Consider the following 17,346-nt stretch of genomic DNA (forward strand, 5'->3'; position numbering starts at 1 on the left):
AACTCTCAGGAAGAAAAAGACCCAAAAGGCCAAAATGCACTCAAAAATTGAACAATGCACAAGAATGATGGGATCTTTTCATTTCTTTATTTTTTCTTTTTGGTACACTCTAAGAAAGGACCCTTCATGCCCAAGTGATGGATCCTTCTTGGCTTCATTAAATCCATTCTTGCCATTTTCTGCAAATGAAAACAAAACTGAAGCAAAGCCCCCCCCCAACATGTGATTCCCCCTAAGCATTATTATGTCTTCTTTCTTGGGACCACCTTCCATGTGACCAAGACCAGAGAGGACTAATTAGAAGAACACACCCTCTTATCCTCCCAAATGGCCAAAGTGAAAAAAAAGAAGACAAAAACCCTAGCAGCTCGTGGAGACTTTGTTTGGAATGTCCTCCTCAACTTCATACTGATGATTGAGTTTTTACAGTAGAGGAGTTTCCCAACGTCTTGCAGAAAACTAAGTCAGACACATTCTTTACTTCCCTCATGCATGTAAATCCTCTCTGTTTTGTTTGATTAGTACGAATAAAGTTTGAAATATCTTGCATCATCATATGTCATACCCTATCGAAACGTCGAAAATGCTTAATCCCAAATGCCGGTTAAATGCGAATGTACATGACATTTGAACTCGAATGGTGTCCAAGATGTCACATTTTTTCTACCACTGCGCCAAACCCTATGGGACTTTTCCTTAGAATATGGTACTAAATGTATGACAAGTACGAAAAAATTTGCATGACGTGTGCATGAGAGCTAGAAGCAAAGTCATTTTGTGAAAGACTTAATCTAAAATATCAATGGAAATACTTCAATGTAAAAAATACATTTATAAATAACAGAGGTAAAAGTAATTGTGCATCGCATCAGCGAGGGCTAGTATATACTATTCTCACTATCATATCTGTTATCATCACATTTCCTTGCTTATGTAAAAACTTCTTGCAAATTGTATTTCCCCTCCTAAACCACACACTTTTGTATCTCCGACAGCATATTAGTCGCTCAATTTTACTATGATAAGCTCCTAAAAACAAAAGGAAAATCTGCATGCTTTTATTTATTCTAGGGTTTTAGTCGTCACTGAGGTTTGTAGTATTCCATGTGCATTAAAGGTTAAGAAGAAGGAGAAGAAGGAGAAGTTGACATTGCAAGATGGACTATAAGAATATTTATTTATTTATTTTCTTCTGCATTTTAGTTCTGACAGCAGAAGCACATTTTGCATCTCAACAAAGACGAGTAATTAACTCCAAAACCGAGGCCTAAAAGATAAGAATAACACGCGAGACACTTCCGTCTTTCAACAACGATTTTGCTACACTAATCAAGAATTCGATTGAACCATATCTGACCCTCAAAGAACAAAAAGATAAAAAAGAAAAACCCTAAAAAATTTGGACAGCCACTTCTACTTAGCTACTCACTCTTATATGCAGACAATAGAAGAAATTTAAAATGAAGAAAAGAAAATAAAGCATCGAGAGTTTTTTTCTGTTTCTCTTTTTTCTCTTAGGTCCAAACCCTCATTCGAATAATTATGATCATTACCCAAACCCTAGATTAATATAAACTTATCTAATTTTTATTTACCTATGACAAACACATCTGTAGTGGTAAGCACTGTTAATGGGATCATTCCCTTCAACTGGAACTTGTTCAGCCCTGCATCTGTACTTGCAACCTCTGCACTCATTGTATGTGCATATTGGCCTCGTCGACCCAATCATTAATCTCCTTGAGTCCCTATATATGTTCTCATCTTTGTCCCCCTGTAGCTTCATACCCTATAAAAATCATATTCCATTGAGAAAATAATTCGAAGAATAATTATTCAGAAACACAAGAACCCTTCAAAAGCAAATTACTAATAATAGCAAGTGCTAGAGTACGTAGTATAAAACATGCTGGTGCTACTGAACATTGAGGTATGATTCTCTTCGTCATCATGTGTTGTTAAGTTTGAGTTGACATGGCCCATTTACTTCGAAAGGTTTGAGCATATAATGAAAGATTGGTTTATGTTTCTGCGGCAACACTTGCAAGAGGTTTCTGAGTGCTCACCTGCAAATGCACGGCCTCTCTCTGTAATGAAGCTACATGGAATTCAGGACTAGTTCTTGAACCTGAAATACCAACAAGAATGACTTATCAACTCATCTTGTAATGAAAAGATAGCACATTTGAGAGAAAAGTGTTTAGATTGCAAAAGAACTAAGCCTATAACACACTCATCAGGATTATCTGCCACACTGACAATGACCTTGTATAACGGAAGCAGCAAGAATCAAGCTGAAGAGAAGCAGCAGAAAGGGAGGTACTTTAAGTTTAGCCATTCTTGAAATGCGAATCAAACCCTCTCTCTTTCTCTGAAGTTTCAAAGCGAGGGGTTCGAATTTATCTGAAAGATAAGGGGGAGAGAGAGAGAGAGAGAGAGAGGACTGAAGGGGTGGGTTGTGGTCAATTACTGACCATAAGAGATAGACTGACCTAAAACCCTGCAAGTGTTTCAGATAAGAGGCACACTCCTTCACCACCTAAAAAATAGAGAGGTCCCCTACGTACTCTTCAACCGACAGATTGCTTAGTAATTCCGGACCCGCATGCAAAAAACCAAAAAAAAGAAAGTTGAATTTAATTGCAATTTGCTTGCCAAATTACTAAATTGCCCGTCGATTGGGATATAGTAGTGATTTCTTTCAAAGGGTAAGAAGGGGCTTTTCTGGATCGAGAATCTTGTGTGGAAATTGAGAAGTTCTTTTGTGGGTTCATCATCATCATGTGTTGGCCCCCGAGAAGCAGCTTTAGGAATTGCCTAGAGAGAATAAAGAGTGGAAGATCCTGGATGAGCATGGAAGCCATGTATGGGCTCTCTCCGAGTCAGATATGCAATGTGGCAAATAATTCAGGAATTTAATGCTGTTTCCAGTGTAAAATCATGGCTCCGCCTAAAGGAAAAAAATATTTTAGTCTTTGCTGTGTGCAGTTCTATTATCTGTTATGCTAGATGATATTACATAGTTCTGTGTAACAATACAAGTCTACAACTAATTGTTGCTTGTTCAATGATGATGTAATTGTTCTTTCTATTACACAGAGGGACTTGCTCACCTAACCGTTGTCGCATTGGAAAGGAGAATGAAGAATGTGGTCCTTATTACTGTGGACTCACATGCATTAAAAAGAGCATGAGAAAGATCAAGATGCTGCTGCTGAATCTATGAAGACAGAAGCACCAGTGGAAATGATACGACACTGATTGTACTTAACGCCAAGAACAGGACCACCATCAACTTGAACTTCTGTGTTAAAATCACGGTGCCCAGCATTTTTAAAATTTTCCTTTTTCTTTATATTATCATTCACCAAAAGACTTCCACTTGTTACTACAATGAAGGTCCTCTATAGTTCAACTGGAATTGATTTGACCGGTACAACGGTAATAGCCGGATACATCAAACTGCGATCCAAAGTAAAGAATCGAGGCAACTGATTTTAGTTATTAGATACGATTACAGTCAGTTCATCCCTATCAATTTGTACTCTACACGTTACAACTATGGAGAAATGTAAGCATGCAACTTCCTTTAAAAAATAAACGATTTGCAAAATTTGGTGTTATGATGTGAAGAAGCAGCTCGAAGCCTCGAACATATCAGAAACGATCAATGGCGTGCTCTTCCATGGGCAACGGAAGCTTACAGAATCCAGAACACGTCTCAGAAGTCGCTACAAATCCCCAAAGCCATTCACTTTGCAGCAAACAGATGAAACTAAGGAGTTCCAAACAGGGACTTCCGGCATATCGCCCCGGCTGACCATCTCCTCCAACCACATGACAGCTTGATATTGCCTGCCAATAGTACAAAGGCCTTGTATAATTGTACTGAAAAATCCAACATGAGGAAGATGCGAGTTGATAATCATCTGCTCCAAGATTTTGCTCGCTGTCCCAAATCGACCTTCGCGACAGAGCCCATCCAACAGAATTTCATAAGCTTTCTTGTCAGGGGTGCAACTTAACTTTTTACGCATCTTTTCTAGATATTCAACGGCCACAACCGAATTCCCCTGATTACACAGTCCTTCAAGCAAGATATTATATGCTCTTCGTTTTGGAACAGAGTTGTCCTTCACCATCTCCACATCAATGACCTTCGCTGCTCCTTCCACTTCACCATTCCTGCAAAGAGCAGCCAATTTTGCTTCGTAAATAGAATTCGGTGGCCTAAAGCCTTTTCTGCGCATCTCAGAAAGCACCTTTTCGGCTTCTTTAATCTTTCCTTCATTATACAGGTCAACAGCCATGGCACTATAACTAGCAGAACTGGGGACCCCGCCCTTGATCAAAGAATCGTTGATGGAATGCTTCATGACCTCTAATTCTTCAGCTTTGTTACATCTTGTAAGATCAAGAGACTGAAGATGCTGCCTAGGTCCTTTGAGTCCTTTCTTTGAGATTTTTCTGACAATTTCTACCGCTTCTTGAACTTGGCCATTATCGCATAATGCAGACAAGAGGGTTCTATAGACAGCAATATCCTCACCACTTCCCTTTTGGGATATCCTCCAGAACATTGAGTACAGCAAATGGGTGGCTTCATTCAATCTCCCATCTCCGCACAGTCCTCTCATGAGAATACCATAACTCTCTCTGTTAGGATAACAATTTTGGTAATCCATCTCCTGGAAAATACGAAGCGCAAGATCAGAACGCCTTCTCTGGCATAGAGCATCCATGAGCAAATTCAAGGAACGAAGACGGGACTTCACTGCCCATCCATGAGAGTTCTGTACAAACAGATGATAGGCATCTTCAAGCCTGGATTCTTTTACCAAAATCTGTAGAAGGGCATTGAAAGATTCCGTCCAGTTCACACAATTAAACAGTGGAAGATTTTTGAAAAGACCAACAGCTTTGTCAAGCAGTCCATGTTTCGCATAGGTGTTAATTGCAGCTGCAAAAGTGGAATCTGCACACTCGCATGAATCCTCTTTCATCTCATTGATCACCTCTTCCATCTCACTAATTCGGTCACAGTTTGCTAGAATCCCAATTATGGTGGAGTATACTGGACCATTATGACGATAGCTCGGGTACTTATGTCTAGCTTCTCTGAAGATTTCAAGAGCTGTAACTGGATTTTTCTGGCACTTTAGTATCTGAGAAAGCTGAGTAGGATTTAGGAGTCGTGGCCATCTCACAGGCATGGTATCCACAAATTATCTATGTCAAAAGATGGGGCCCTCAATTCTCAGCACACATCAATGTCATGGCAAAAGTCCTCCAGAATCCTACAAGTTAATCTATCAGCAACTTCGCATGGCCCAGTGAAAGCAGTAAGCACAGGTTCCTGCATGAAGCTAAAAATCTTCTATTTAGAGGTTGAAATTCGACAGTAGTTTATGTAATTCTAACAAATATGAGGCACTGGAGATAACTGTATTGCTAAAGAACCTCACTGGATAGATCACCAATGCGGTCTGATTGACTGATTATAATAGACCATTTCATGATCACCCGCAGGAAACCTAGGTAAGATAAGCATTACAAGTATTACAAACTCTGGTCAAGATTCACCTGATCAGAAGAACATTTTATGAGCCAAAACTGATCAGCAAATGGCCCACATGCAAGTGCCCTAGAATCAAATCTGATGTTTCCTCCGATCACTAGCAGCCTGCAAGGGCATATCAACAGTTACAGAATGACTAAAAGCATAAGAATGGCATTCTTAACGTGAAGTGATTGGTCAAGCCAACTGGGCAGATTGTTTACACCGCAGAAAGCTGGATCCGTCGTGTTGTACCTCATAAATCTAAGATCTACATAATCATGTTTGGATGTTGATTCAAATCATCCTGACATCCACACACTCAAAACTCCGAAGCAACTATATGGAAGGATTTAGCTACAAGCATGCAATGCAGACAAAGGAGAAAGATTTAACTTAACAGGCAACCCGATTTTTGCCAAAGAATTCTAGAATCCTGCAGCAGCAATTTCCCCTACTTCTTACATATTTCTTATCTATATAAAGCACCAACATCGTATAAGCAGTGTAGAGACTTCGCCAAGTTCAGTACCCTGGTTGACGACTTTTATCAAACACCATCGAGGCAATCAAGAATCAAACACATCGAACTTAATGTCGAGAGTTGACGAATCATAATTGCCAAGTGCAATATCTTATCTCCGACGAGATCATAACCACCACACCGACTCTGCGAAATCGCAACCCGACACTAAAAATTCAGCCGCAAGAAGCGCGAATTTTGTCCAGTGTGAGTTAAATTTCATCCATTTTCTCGACCAATGGCAGTTAAATGATCAAACTTGACATCACCCACGTAAACCCAGACTCTGCAAAATCGGCACAAAGGACCAAATGGAGGAGCAAACATGAAGGAAGTGGAACTGACCCAGTGTTCTTTTCCTCATCGAGCAAGTGAAGTGAGCGCGGGCGAAGAGAGAGAGAGAGAGAACACCTTCTTGATTAAACTTTGGTTGCAATAAACGGACAATCCCTCGGGTTCTTGTTGCTTCTTGACAGAACCTATGACCTGCTTGCCATGCGATTATTATTAGAGAAGATGACACAAATAAACCCTAACGTGGCTTTTAATTTCTTCAGTGTGGTCCATGAACTTTAACTCAATATACAATATCGTCCCTGAACTTTTGACACATATTCAATCGAGTTCCCGGACTAAATAAAAATGTTCAATAATGTCCTTGAATTTGAATTAACTGAATGATATCATTGAATATTTTCAAATAGTCTAGGGATAAATTTGAACATGTACAAAAAATTTAGGGATTATATTAAATAAATTAAAATTTTAAGAACCATATTACACATCGGCTTAAAGTTTCAGGAATCATATTGAATCATATCACATGGAGGGCGAGCGCCAAAGTAGGCCCAAGTTCGTGGCATCATCCCTTATTATTGTACCATTCGTCAGTTCTTTTTGCCAATGGAACAGTCGAATTTCCAAAGTGAAATGGAGTACCATCGTTGCTTATTATTTTAGTCCTCTAATTAACTTCCTTCTTGTGTAATCAAATCTTGAATAATCTTTTGCAATCAAGTCCTTCTATTTTACAAACATTAAATTGCTTTTACTGTTAAAAAGTAAGTAAAATTAAAAGAAATCAACCTTAAATTGGTGAAACATAAAGCAAAGGAAGATGCGTTTTGCCGCGTTGGCTGGTAAGACGATTGCGGCGGCAATTGTGACATAGTAGTGATAGGTTGCACGATTGAGGTTGTTTAGTCGCGGATTGCAATTTCCGGCTCTCTTAATTCACTGCACCACCTTTTCATTTTTGTTAAATTGTTTTCCTTTTATAATTTTGAATTAATCAGTTTTTATTTTGAACAAGAATTTGATCACGAGACTCACCAGACCCGAGGTATCAATTGGTGGGCCTAAGCACATCATTTGTCTCTTGGACCCAGATAGGCTCGCCCCAAGCTCCACAATTTACATAAGAAAACTTAGCATTTTCCCAATCATGAGAAGGTCAGAGCAAGGATTTTCAAACCCAAGAATAATTAGTCAAGTCTAATCTTCGAATCCTATAATTCATTTAAATAATAATAATTAGTTGCATCACATATCATGTCACTTCGTTGAGGATATTAAAAGAAGGACTTGTTTGCGCAAATTCGGCAATCGCTTGATTGTACTGGAAAAAAGAAAGAGGTAGAGGATCAAATTCAATAAATAACAATACTTAGAAGACCAAAAGGATAAGATGGACTTAATTGAAAGGATGATCCATCATTGCAGACAATTTGCTGTGCTTTTGGTTTTTCTCTGCACTCGTTACTGCTTCTGGTGAGCGATGTATGGAGGAAGGGAATATTCAGTGAATCATTGCAAACATCAATAGCAAAATCCAACTCTCATGCATGGTCATGGACCACACAGGGCTTGGGACGAGAATGTGAAGAGAATTGCTGCTGCAGTCAAATCCTACTGCTTTTTATTGAGTGGAGCAAAAAGGAGGCACTTCATGTGGCTGAGTTTGTCTCCTCTTGTCCAATCGTTGGACCATAAGAAGAAACAATCATTATAATGCCCTTTCATAGTACAGAGGCAATGCATAATGCTAATGTTGAATGGTAAGGCTGTGGAATCAATTACTGGACACAAAGGCATAGTGAGTGAAACATATTGGATGGATACCCAAAGTACATCGTTGTTATTTACTTATTTTTTTCCTTGTCTCGTGCCTTTGGCATCGGAGTTTCGTCTGCCATCAAACGGGTAACTTTAACAAAAGCAAGAAATGTGTACGTGTAGGTGTAGTCTATGGATAGACCAACTTCTTCATAGTTTCCCCGCTAGCGATGTTACTGTCATTTCTGTCGAGCGGAAAGAAAAACGGATAGAGCTCGTATCGGACGTAACAACTGCTATACAGAACTCGACAACCCTTCCGGTCATTGCAGAAATTTGGGAAATTCCCGACAGCGATGGCCAAGCACTGAGCACAGGACAGCTTGGGCAGATCTCTGGTGCATTGGACCAATGCATAGAGAGTGACGAATGGTGTGAGCTTCGTCTCGCCTTTCCCGAGCCCTCTGTTCTTAGGCAGAACCGCATCGTCTTCGATCCGGTCCATCAGGCTCCCTAGCTCTTTGTTGAACTTTTCGGGGTCGGTCACGTTCTTGACATTGAAATAAAATATCCCAAAAGATGTGTCGACCTCACCGATAAAAGTTTGGTTGTTATACCGTAGAAAGCAGTAGTCATACCAGATCCTTGCATCGGCCTGGTCTGGGCAGAGCTGGCGGATTTGCTTGCCCGCGTCTTGGATGCAACTCGAGCAGTCATCTTGGCTTACATCTCCTCTGCATTGTGCTAGGCCATATACCTTGTCATGGCCTGAGCCATAAGAGGTCGTGAGGAAGCCAGTTGACGGGGCTTTCAATACTAACTCGGTCAGGACATGGTCGATGTTCGACCAAATCGGGCTGCCCTTGCTGATGACCGTGTCTTGATTGCAGAATTGGCCCAAGGGATCGGCGGATTCGGCATTAGAAACAGATGGGAGAACTAGGAAGAAGAAGAAGGGCAGGAGATTGAATAGAGAAGTCATGGTACAAAGTTGTGTTTCGATTTCAATTGGAAATTGCGACTTTTCCAACCTTTTTTATCAGGTAAAAGTAGTGGGAGTGGATTGTGCGTGTGTGGGGGCGTTGAGACAGCAGGCATATTTGACCCCAATAGTTGAGTCACACCACGTTGACTTTGAAAATTAAGAAACAGAGCATTGTTTCTAGAGGGTCTCTAGTTTTTGTTTTCTTGCATCAATCGATCCGATCATTGGTAATGCTTTCTCAATAATGCACTATCCACAGACCCACTGCACTTGCACAACCTTTCTCTGACTCCTCAAAAGCCATATTTTCAGAAGAAAGATCTCTTAGAACAAAATTCAGGTTTCTGCTTTGGGTAGTGGTATGCAGTTCTGCTGTGATATTCTTCTATTCATATTTGATTAATTAGGAGTTCACCCGTGTGATGTCTCAACCTCCAGATGACAGAATTCAGCTCGGCCTAGAGGTGTTTGAACTTTTCTCCAGTCTCAACCAAAAATCATGCCTTAGAGTCTGGGGGTGAGTTGACTCGTGTGCCTTGCGATTGAATTCTTTGTTCACTTTGGTAAATCAGGATGAATTAGCTCTAATCCCAAATAACAGGATCAGCTGACACAAAGTGAGGGAAGACAAACTCTTGTTTAAACCCAAAACTTTCTAATCTTCATCACAAGATATCATGTGGGAGGATACTTCAACTGCATCGTCATATGCAGATTTGATCTGCTTCTCACAAAATTGCTTTCAGTTTCAGTTTTCTTCAACTGCATAAGCTAAGTGTAGTCACATAGCTACGTTCAGGCAAAATAAAGTTGGCAATTGGTTAAATTTAATTAACTAAACTCATTTCGTTTTACCTGACAATGTCTTGGCAGTTGAAAACAGCAACGGTGGGCGGGCTTACTATTTGCGACCTAAAAGATCCAATTTGACAATTTCCAAGAATGAAGCACCACCACATCAACCCAATCTTGAAAGCTGATGATTTTTCCACTTCATTCCAAAGACTCCTCCGAAACCTTCTCGAATGCATGCATCTGCATGTGGTCCTTTCCTCTAGCATGAACAGTCACCCCTCTTCGAAACGGGCAAAAAACAGCGAACCACTTGCACAGTCGACGCGAATCATGGGCATCAGGTCCTGTAGATCTCGTCTGCGGATCCATGACAGGATCAACGACAATGACAGGTATGGCCGGCGACAGAATCATCTCTGGACAACCAATTTGCGCAAAATAACAGCTAAATGAAAGCTTCCCAATCTCATATAGGTCCGGCAATTGCGTAGCCGTGTCACCACCTTCATGCTTTATCATCGCCTTATAATGTACATAACCTCTTGATTTTGTACAGATCATACCCTGTGTCGTGCCCAATTCATTGAACGTAGCTTTCGTCCTACAAGCGTGTGCAGACATCGTCCAGAGCCGGAAGTCTCGACTTTATATTGGTCAGTAAGTCACCCAATAAGTCGTATTTAAACTCTTTTTTTGCACCGAAATAAGAATAACATTGAGAAAAATGAAGAAGAATAAGAGAATATCCGAAGTTGAAGTGGAAGTTGAAGTTGAAGTCGCTATCTGTGATTCCACGCTTGGATGCGAAGTCCCCCCCACCCCACATGGCCACACCCCACGATCCACCGGCACCGTGCAGCTATTTTTGAACGAATTAGAGTGGAATTTATGTAGTTCGACTAAAGTGGGCCAGGCCCACGACGTCATCCTCATGTCATCCGACGTCATCAAGTATTTTTGGATGGATGAAGAATAGTATATGGTCCCTTTTTGAATGTCCACATTTCAATAAACGATGAAAATATATACATCCGTTCCGAGCAAAGTTGCCCTCGCCGATACGGCCGTTTGCTGCGTTTAATATCTACTGCGCAAAAGATCCCATGCAAGATCACTAATATACCAAAGGGTAAAAGCTGCAAAAACATCACAAATTATACTCACTGTATGCTATCTTTATCTTAAACTTTTTTCTGTGACACTAAAAATCTCAAATTTATACTTGTGTGACACATATAGTCTCTGTCAAGGTTCCATCAATGAGCACCGTAAAAAATCTGCCTACATGGACGTCGAAAATCCTACGGTGTTGACCGGCACCCACATGGCCAACGACGTTGTTATGGCTAAAATATCATCTGACGGTATCTTGATGGATAGTAAATGTGTCATATAAATACAAGTTTGTGATTTTTTAAGTCATAAAAAAAAGTTTAAGGTAAATGTATCACAGTGGACATAATTTATGATTGTTGATGTCACAAAAAAATTAGAGTAAATATGTCGCAATAGACATATTTTAAAATTTTTGGTGACTTTTTCCCTGTATTAAAATAAGGGTTTAAGCAAGTCCCATGCAAAAACCAAGATAGGCAAAACTTTGATTATTTTCCCAACCACACCCTTCCTTTTAGGGTTTTTATATGAAAATAATCGCTTGTAATGCTTGAAATAATTAGTTAATGAAAAATATTTAGTATCGAGAACAATTTACGTCTAAATATTTCGTGAAATGAAAAAAAAATTCATTCATTAATTTTTTTTAAGCGATACAAGCGATTATTTTTAGGATAATATTTTTCAAATCATTTATTTTTCGCGAAACAAACGCATCCTTAGATAATATGTTTTTACATTATAGTGTGGTCATAACGACGTGTATTCTATCGTAATCTTAACATTAAAATTTGGTATCTCACAGACGTTAGAACCGTTCTCAATCAACTACTGAGATTTATTTATGATTCAAACGTCCACCAACCGTCTGATAAAGGGTTTCTTGATGACAATAGAATTACTAGCCTAGGGATTAGTAGGGACTCTAGTAGAGGGAAAGGTGCGGTCCATTAATCCACTATATGATAAATAGGTGTGGTCCATTAATTAACCCCTCTACCAAGGTAACACTTGGCCACCAAATCCGTATATAAATGCTTTAGCTAAAACAAGCTTGAAAATTTACCATCAATGATAAAGTTAGTCTTGCACAATTAGAAAAATTACTAACTACTAAAGTGGTCCTAATACCAGCCTTTTAGACTATCCATAATGACATTTGACACTGATAGGTGTAATGAGTTTGGGGATAAATTAAGATGTAGTAAACCCTTTTTTAATCTAAGGGTTTATTTTGGAGTCGCTTCGATATTTAATTTTGTACTTTGTTATATTATTTGAGTTCTCACCTTTGTTTAGTGTCAAGCACTGGAAATCTTTCGAAAAAACATAGGAAATCTTGCAAACCATTTAAATATTTGACTTATTATAAAATAATCATAGTTTTCTAACGTTTTAAAGTGTTTTTTCTTTATCTTCAAAATTTTGAAAGAAAAGCGGAGGTTATTTTTTCTAGGTCAAAAACAAAATAGACACTTTATGAACTTTTTTCTTACAAAAAAGTAGATCCGTTTGCACCTGTTTGTGAATAAGAAAAGGAGATTTAACCCATTGAATTCGGTGAAATCTGGAAGAAAATGCTGAATAGGGGAAAAATAGCGACGAAGAAAACGAGCTTAGAATCTACTATTGATATTCGTTATTTATACCGGCTAATGTTTCCATCGACTCGCTAAGATTATATCCCGGGTTTTATTATTCTCGACATTAACCACATGTAAATTTAACTAAATATGACCATAACGATATCTATATGTACAATCGACTAATCAATTATATATATAATTAAAGCGGGAACTTAAAAAATATTCGCCTCTACGCTCACCACGCGACACTTAACTTTATCTATGTAATCACCACATGGCAAGTCACATGCCACATTTGTTGCTTTGTCATCCCAAAATGTCTGTTTTATATTGATTTAAATTTAAACAAAATAAAGATAAAGTATTCTCAAATGTGTTCTTAAATCGACCAATAAACAAATAAAGATTACATAGATTAAATAAATTTCTATTTTTTTTTCAACTTATGTCATTGATTTTGATCTTGGGAAAAAAAGAAAATAGAAATAAAGTAACTTTAAATAAACAATTTATCGACTAATCTGAAATTAAATTGAAATTACATAAATATCTTATTACATGAATGGCACTCAAGATTTGAAGTATAGCTTTTGTTTATTACGTGAATATATGAATTATTTTTCCATTTATATTAAAAAAAATTGAAGGATAACTTATTTGGTTACATGAATAGAGTTGATTTAATATTCACTAAATTTAAACATTACAACAAAATAAAAATAATTGCAATTTATTTGAAACATTCATGTTTACATTTCATTTAGTTCTGCTTCCTTCTTTTAGAGTCCACTCATTTGAAATATATATCATATTATTTTAAGCAAATTTGTTTAAAGAAAATGAAAGACGATATAGTTTTTCTACCAAGAAAATCCACTTAATTTGAAATTGAGATATTTTTCAGGAAAAGAATCAGATATAAGAGAAGTTCATAAGTTTTGACTTATTAGTCTATTTTTCGACAACTTTTGTCTTTAATTTTACAAATTCCAACTAAACTTAAATATTAGATAAAAAGTTATGGCCTCGAGTTTTCACTTTGTGACTCAGCCATTACAAATATTAGTAACAAAATACGTTAAAAAATATGGCACTGTGTAATCCACATACTCTAAAGTTCAAATACAATAGAATTTGCACAAAAAAAAAAATTATGGTATTTTTTTTTGGTAAAGAAAAAAAAAATCCTAAGTAACACATCAATGAATCCTAAGTAAAAAAAAACTTATGGTATTCAAACTCTCATTTTCTAATTTTTCTATTATAACCAACTTAAGAAAGATTTTATTTCATATTTATTACACTCAATGAATAAAAATCCTAAGTAACACATCTGTAAGAGCTTATTGTAACTAATAACATGAGGGAGAATAAACACGTGCAATTATATGTTTACGAATATATGCTCATGCACAGCGCAGGCCACATAACTAGTTAGAGGTGTGATTAGTCGACACTTCCTTCAACCTAGAATGGAGGAATAAAGGTCCATTAAGAGAACAGGAAAAGAACTTCCACCCTCATAATCAACTAATTTAATTTGGTTGGACGAGACTGTTTTTCCATTCACAATCATAAATTTTTTTGCTCGCCCCAATCATCTTAATGAATGGACGATTTCTACAAGTCCGTGCGTTAACATATGAAAAAGGTTTGCCATATTTACCGATATAAGATCACCGAATAGTCCGAAAAAATTACTATCACCTTATTAAGTTTATCAGTAGCAGCCCCGAAATTTGTAGAATTTTTATGCCGTGAATTATATTAGGAAAAGATGCTACTCTCAATCTCTCCTGTTTTAGCTTACTTTAAATTTGATATGGTAACATATCAATGATCGTAAAATGGTAATTAATATGGCTCTAGCCTAGAGGGCGCTTTCTATATGTTATATTCAACGACTTTTTAATTCAATATAATTGCTCTTTCTAATGGTATCATGTTCAATCAGATGTCTTTCATTTCAAAAACATACATTTTTAAGTGATTATATATATTTAAATATATATGAGAGAGAGAATATTTACGGTCTTCGATTTTTATCAAGGTAATTCTACATTTTACTATTGTAGACACGAGACTAACTTTTGCTTATAATCAACAAGTGATAAACCTAGGCGATAGTAAGAGAGTTTGCTGAACAAAAGAAGTCATTAATGAAAAGAACAGTCGACAACTTAAAGAGCATAGTCAACTTGCCAAGGAGGTTAGTGACAGCAAATATCCGTAATCTGGGATGAAGTTATTGACATTGATGTGTAACTACTAAGTAGCGATAGTTTCCAATCTGTAAATTTTTGTGGATTAGTGTTGTTGTAACTTCTTGTAACCGCAAATAGGTTTAAGAAGTTATTTGCTCTTAGATTTAGGAAGTTATATTTTTAAATTCAATTAGTGTTTGTAACCATCGAGTGTGGGCTATAAATAGCCACATCGTACTCAAAGTTCTTTGCAAATTTATCTTTATTTTTATTTTTCCACATTTTACATGGTTTAACACGATTGTCTCCGGTCTTTGTACTTTAAATTTCTTGTCATTTACTTTCATGTCCAAAATCAAGAAAAGACCTTTGCAATCTTGTCGGTTCACACATCGATCCATATATATTCGAAGATATTTTATCGTCGATTCAATTTTGATGAAACATCTTTTTGGATATATTGAAAGGTATTTCGTGGCCGATTCAATTTCGGCAAAACATCTTTTTGGCACTCCTACTTGACGTATTTTGTGGATTCAAGGAGACTACGATGGTAATAACTAGAAATGGTCTGATAATGCTGCTTGCAACATCAATCCAGTGCCACAAATTGGTGACGAAGTTGGTGGGCACTCCGAATCTTCAGCTGTTAATTGAATGGCAGACCAACACAAGGGGGTAGGCCTTTCCCAAAGTCTCACTGAAGAGCAGTTGAGAGAAGTTGCACCAAAGCCTCGTATGGTAGCCACCATGAAGAGGCAATTTAGTAAGGAAAAATAAATTTTGTCGATGACAAGGAGGCATGATGACTCTTGATTTTCTTATTTAAAATAATCAAATGATCGATGAATTATTTAAAAGAGATATGTTGACACAAAAAATGACTAACTTTTGATTATAATCGACAAGTGACAAACTTAGTCGATAGTAGCAGAGTTTGGTGAACAACAAAAGTCCTAATACTCGCCAAGGAAGTTATCCGACAGCAAACATCAATTATCTAGAGATGAAGTCATCGACATTGAGATGTAATTGCTGAGTAGCGATAATTTCAGATTTGCAACCTATTGTAGATAAGTGTTGTTATAACTTCTTGTAATTGCAATAGGATTAGGAAGTTATTTATTTTGATCATAGGATTAGGAAATTATCCTTTTAAATTCAATAACCGTTTGTAACCGTTGATTGTGGGTTGTAAATAGCCACAAGGTACCCTTTGGAATCCTCCAATCAATCCAAGAAGTCAACCTTCTTTGCAAATTTATCTTTATATTTACTTTTTTGCAATTTACATGGCCCGAACACGATTGTCTCCATTTTTTTTTTGGTCTGTACGATTGTCTCCATTATTCGTACGTTCAAATATCTTGTCATTTAATTTCCTGTCCAAAATCAACAAATGACCCCTTCGCAACCTTTGTTGATTTACACATGAATCCATGTATATTCAAAAAATATTTAATCGTTGATTCAATTCCCATTGAACATCTTTTTGGATATATTGACGTTCTTACTTAGATTTCTCGAACTTTCTGAACTCTCTATGCATGTGTTTTAGGGTGGCACCAACCGGGTAGCGTGTCCATGCAAAAAGAGTTAATGCTACCGCCGCAGCTAAATCTCTCCCAGACACGAAAAAAACCAACAACAATGAAGATGATGATATAGTGAAATTTAAATCTCTAAGGTTGTAGAAAATCCAGATGTAGTCAATGACTACACCATAGTAACACCAATAAACAAAATTAGACTAATGAAGAAACCCGCATCATTTCTATCCACCCTCCATCCGCCATTGCTAGGTCCAGGAGCAGGTGCAGTTGCGGTGCCAATGCCGCCACCGTTCCGTGATGAGACCAGCGTGAGCTTCCCCTTCGACTCCCTGTTGGCTGCGGACAACGAGTGAACTTGCGGTTGGTTACCGATGACCGCACCGCCTACATTCCAGACTTGGTTAACGCTCGTAGCGTCCTTCGGCACCTTGACCGATGCGAAGACCCTCATCTTCCCGTTTGCCTCATCGGCACTCAGGTCCCACACCTCAAACGATAGCTTGGACTCCGTGATCGCGATGTAACTACTGCAGTTGTAGGTCTTGGCAACGAGGGAGCCGTTATCGAGCCTGAGCGCCATTAGGGCTTGAGCGCCAATCATGCCAGTGCTAACAGGATTGATGGCCCAGGCGACCCATTTGCCGTAGGAGGCCGGAGCAGCGAGGTATGCAATGGCAAGGGAGGAGTTGGAGGCGTTGTAGGTGTAGTGGAGGTAGGCGCCAAGCCGTGGGAGGTCGATGCAGTTGGCATAGACCTTGTTGGTGAATTTTTGGGACGTGCAGGTGAGGCAGAGAGCCGGCGAGAGGAAGAGAGAAAGGAGCGAGAGGGAGAGGAGGAGAGAGAGACCGGTCATTGTAGTACGCAGAGAGCCTTGATCGAGAGAGAGAGAGAAGGCCGACTGATGTAGCTATTGTAATTCATCTAACCATTCACATCTATATATACTGTTTTCTTGCACAAGACCTGTCGTTT

General features: G+C 38.2%; 4 protein-coding genes across 10 annotated transcripts; all 4 read right to left on the minus strand.

Moving 5' to 3' along the window:
• Positions 1–1,158: 1,158 nt before the first annotated feature.
• LOC115690519 (EPIDERMAL PATTERNING FACTOR-like protein 9) lies at positions 1,159–2,448 on the minus strand. The gene is made up of 3 exons (XM_030616876.2): positions 2,266–2,448; positions 2,067–2,128; positions 1,159–1,789 (listed from the first exon to the last, which is right to left on the minus strand). The coding sequence occupies exons 1-3, from the start codon at positions 2,336–2,338 to the stop codon at positions 1,592–1,594; spliced, it is 333 nt and encodes a 110-aa protein (XP_030472736.1). The 5' UTR covers positions 2,339–2,448; the 3' UTR covers positions 1,159–1,591.
• Positions 2,449–3,475: 1,027 nt separating this feature from the next.
• LOC115690570 (pentatricopeptide repeat-containing protein At1g05600) lies at positions 3,476–6,568 on the minus strand. Of its 7 annotated transcripts, none has more exons than XM_056314788.1 (3): positions 6,426–6,568; positions 5,584–5,683; positions 3,476–5,356 (listed from the first exon to the last, which is right to left on the minus strand). In XM_056314788.1, the coding sequence occupies exon 3, from the start codon at positions 5,211–5,213 to the stop codon at positions 3,732–3,734; it is 1,482 nt and encodes a 493-aa protein (XP_056170763.1). In that variant the 5' UTR covers positions 5,214–5,356; positions 5,584–5,683; positions 6,426–6,568; the 3' UTR covers positions 3,476–3,731. The 7 variants fall into 7 exon arrangements, with proteins under 7 accessions (XP_056170763.1, XP_056170762.1, XP_056170760.1 ...); XM_056314787.1 differs by having other exon boundaries at positions 3,476–5,366; XM_056314785.1 differs by having other exon boundaries at positions 5,466–5,683.
• A 1,408-nt stretch (positions 6,569–7,976) lies between these two features.
• Positions 7,977–9,373, minus strand: LOC115690523 (cysteine-rich repeat secretory protein 55-like). Its single transcript, XM_030616879.2, has one exon. It carries the CDS (start codon positions 9,115–9,117, stop codon positions 8,326–8,328), a length of 792 nt encoding a protein of 263 aa, XP_030472739.2. The 5' UTR covers positions 9,118–9,373; the 3' UTR covers positions 7,977–8,325.
• Positions 9,374–16,484: 7,111 nt separating this feature from the next.
• On the minus strand, positions 16,485–17,346 carry LOC115690524 (cytochrome b561 and DOMON domain-containing protein At3g25290-like). Its single transcript, XM_030616881.2, has one exon. It carries the CDS (start codon positions 17,225–17,227, stop codon positions 16,538–16,540), a length of 690 nt encoding a protein of 229 aa, XP_030472741.1. The 5' UTR covers positions 17,228–17,346; the 3' UTR covers positions 16,485–16,537.

Source organism: Syzygium oleosum, unplaced genomic scaffold (genome assembly GCF_021117445.2).
Source record: "Syzygium oleosum isolate NSW1041296 unplaced genomic scaffold, Sole_v2.1 Sole_v2.09, whole genome shotgun sequence".
NCBI classification, from domain to species: Eukaryota; Viridiplantae; Streptophyta; class Magnoliopsida; order Myrtales; family Myrtaceae; genus Syzygium; species Syzygium oleosum.

Excerpts from the sequence above, each read along its gene's own strand:
- LOC115690519 (XM_030616876.2), bottom strand. The coding sequence starts at position 2,338 with ATGGCTAAACTTAAAGTACCTCCCTTTCTGCTGCTTCTCTTCAGCTTG. Across the intron at positions 2,129-2,265 it reads TGCTGCTTCCGTTATACAAG|GTTCAAGAACTAGTCCTGAA; the intron begins GTCATTGTCAGT and ends TTGGTATTTCAG. Across the intron at positions 1,790-2,066 it reads GAGAGGCCGTGCATTTGCAG|GGTATGAAGCTACAGGGGGA; the intron begins GTGAGCACTCAG and ends TGATTTTTATAG.
- LOC115690570 (XM_056314788.1), bottom strand. The coding sequence starts at position 5,213 with ATGCCTGTGAGATGGCCACGACTCCTAAATCCTACTCAGCTTTCTCAG.
- LOC115690523 (XM_030616879.2), bottom strand. The coding sequence starts at position 9,117 with ATGACTTCTCTATTCAATCTCCTGCCCTTCTTCTTCTTCCTAGTTCTC.
- LOC115690524 (XM_030616881.2), bottom strand. The coding sequence starts at position 17,227 with ATGACCGGTCTCTCTCTCCTCCTCTCCCTCTCGCTCCTTTCTCTCTTC.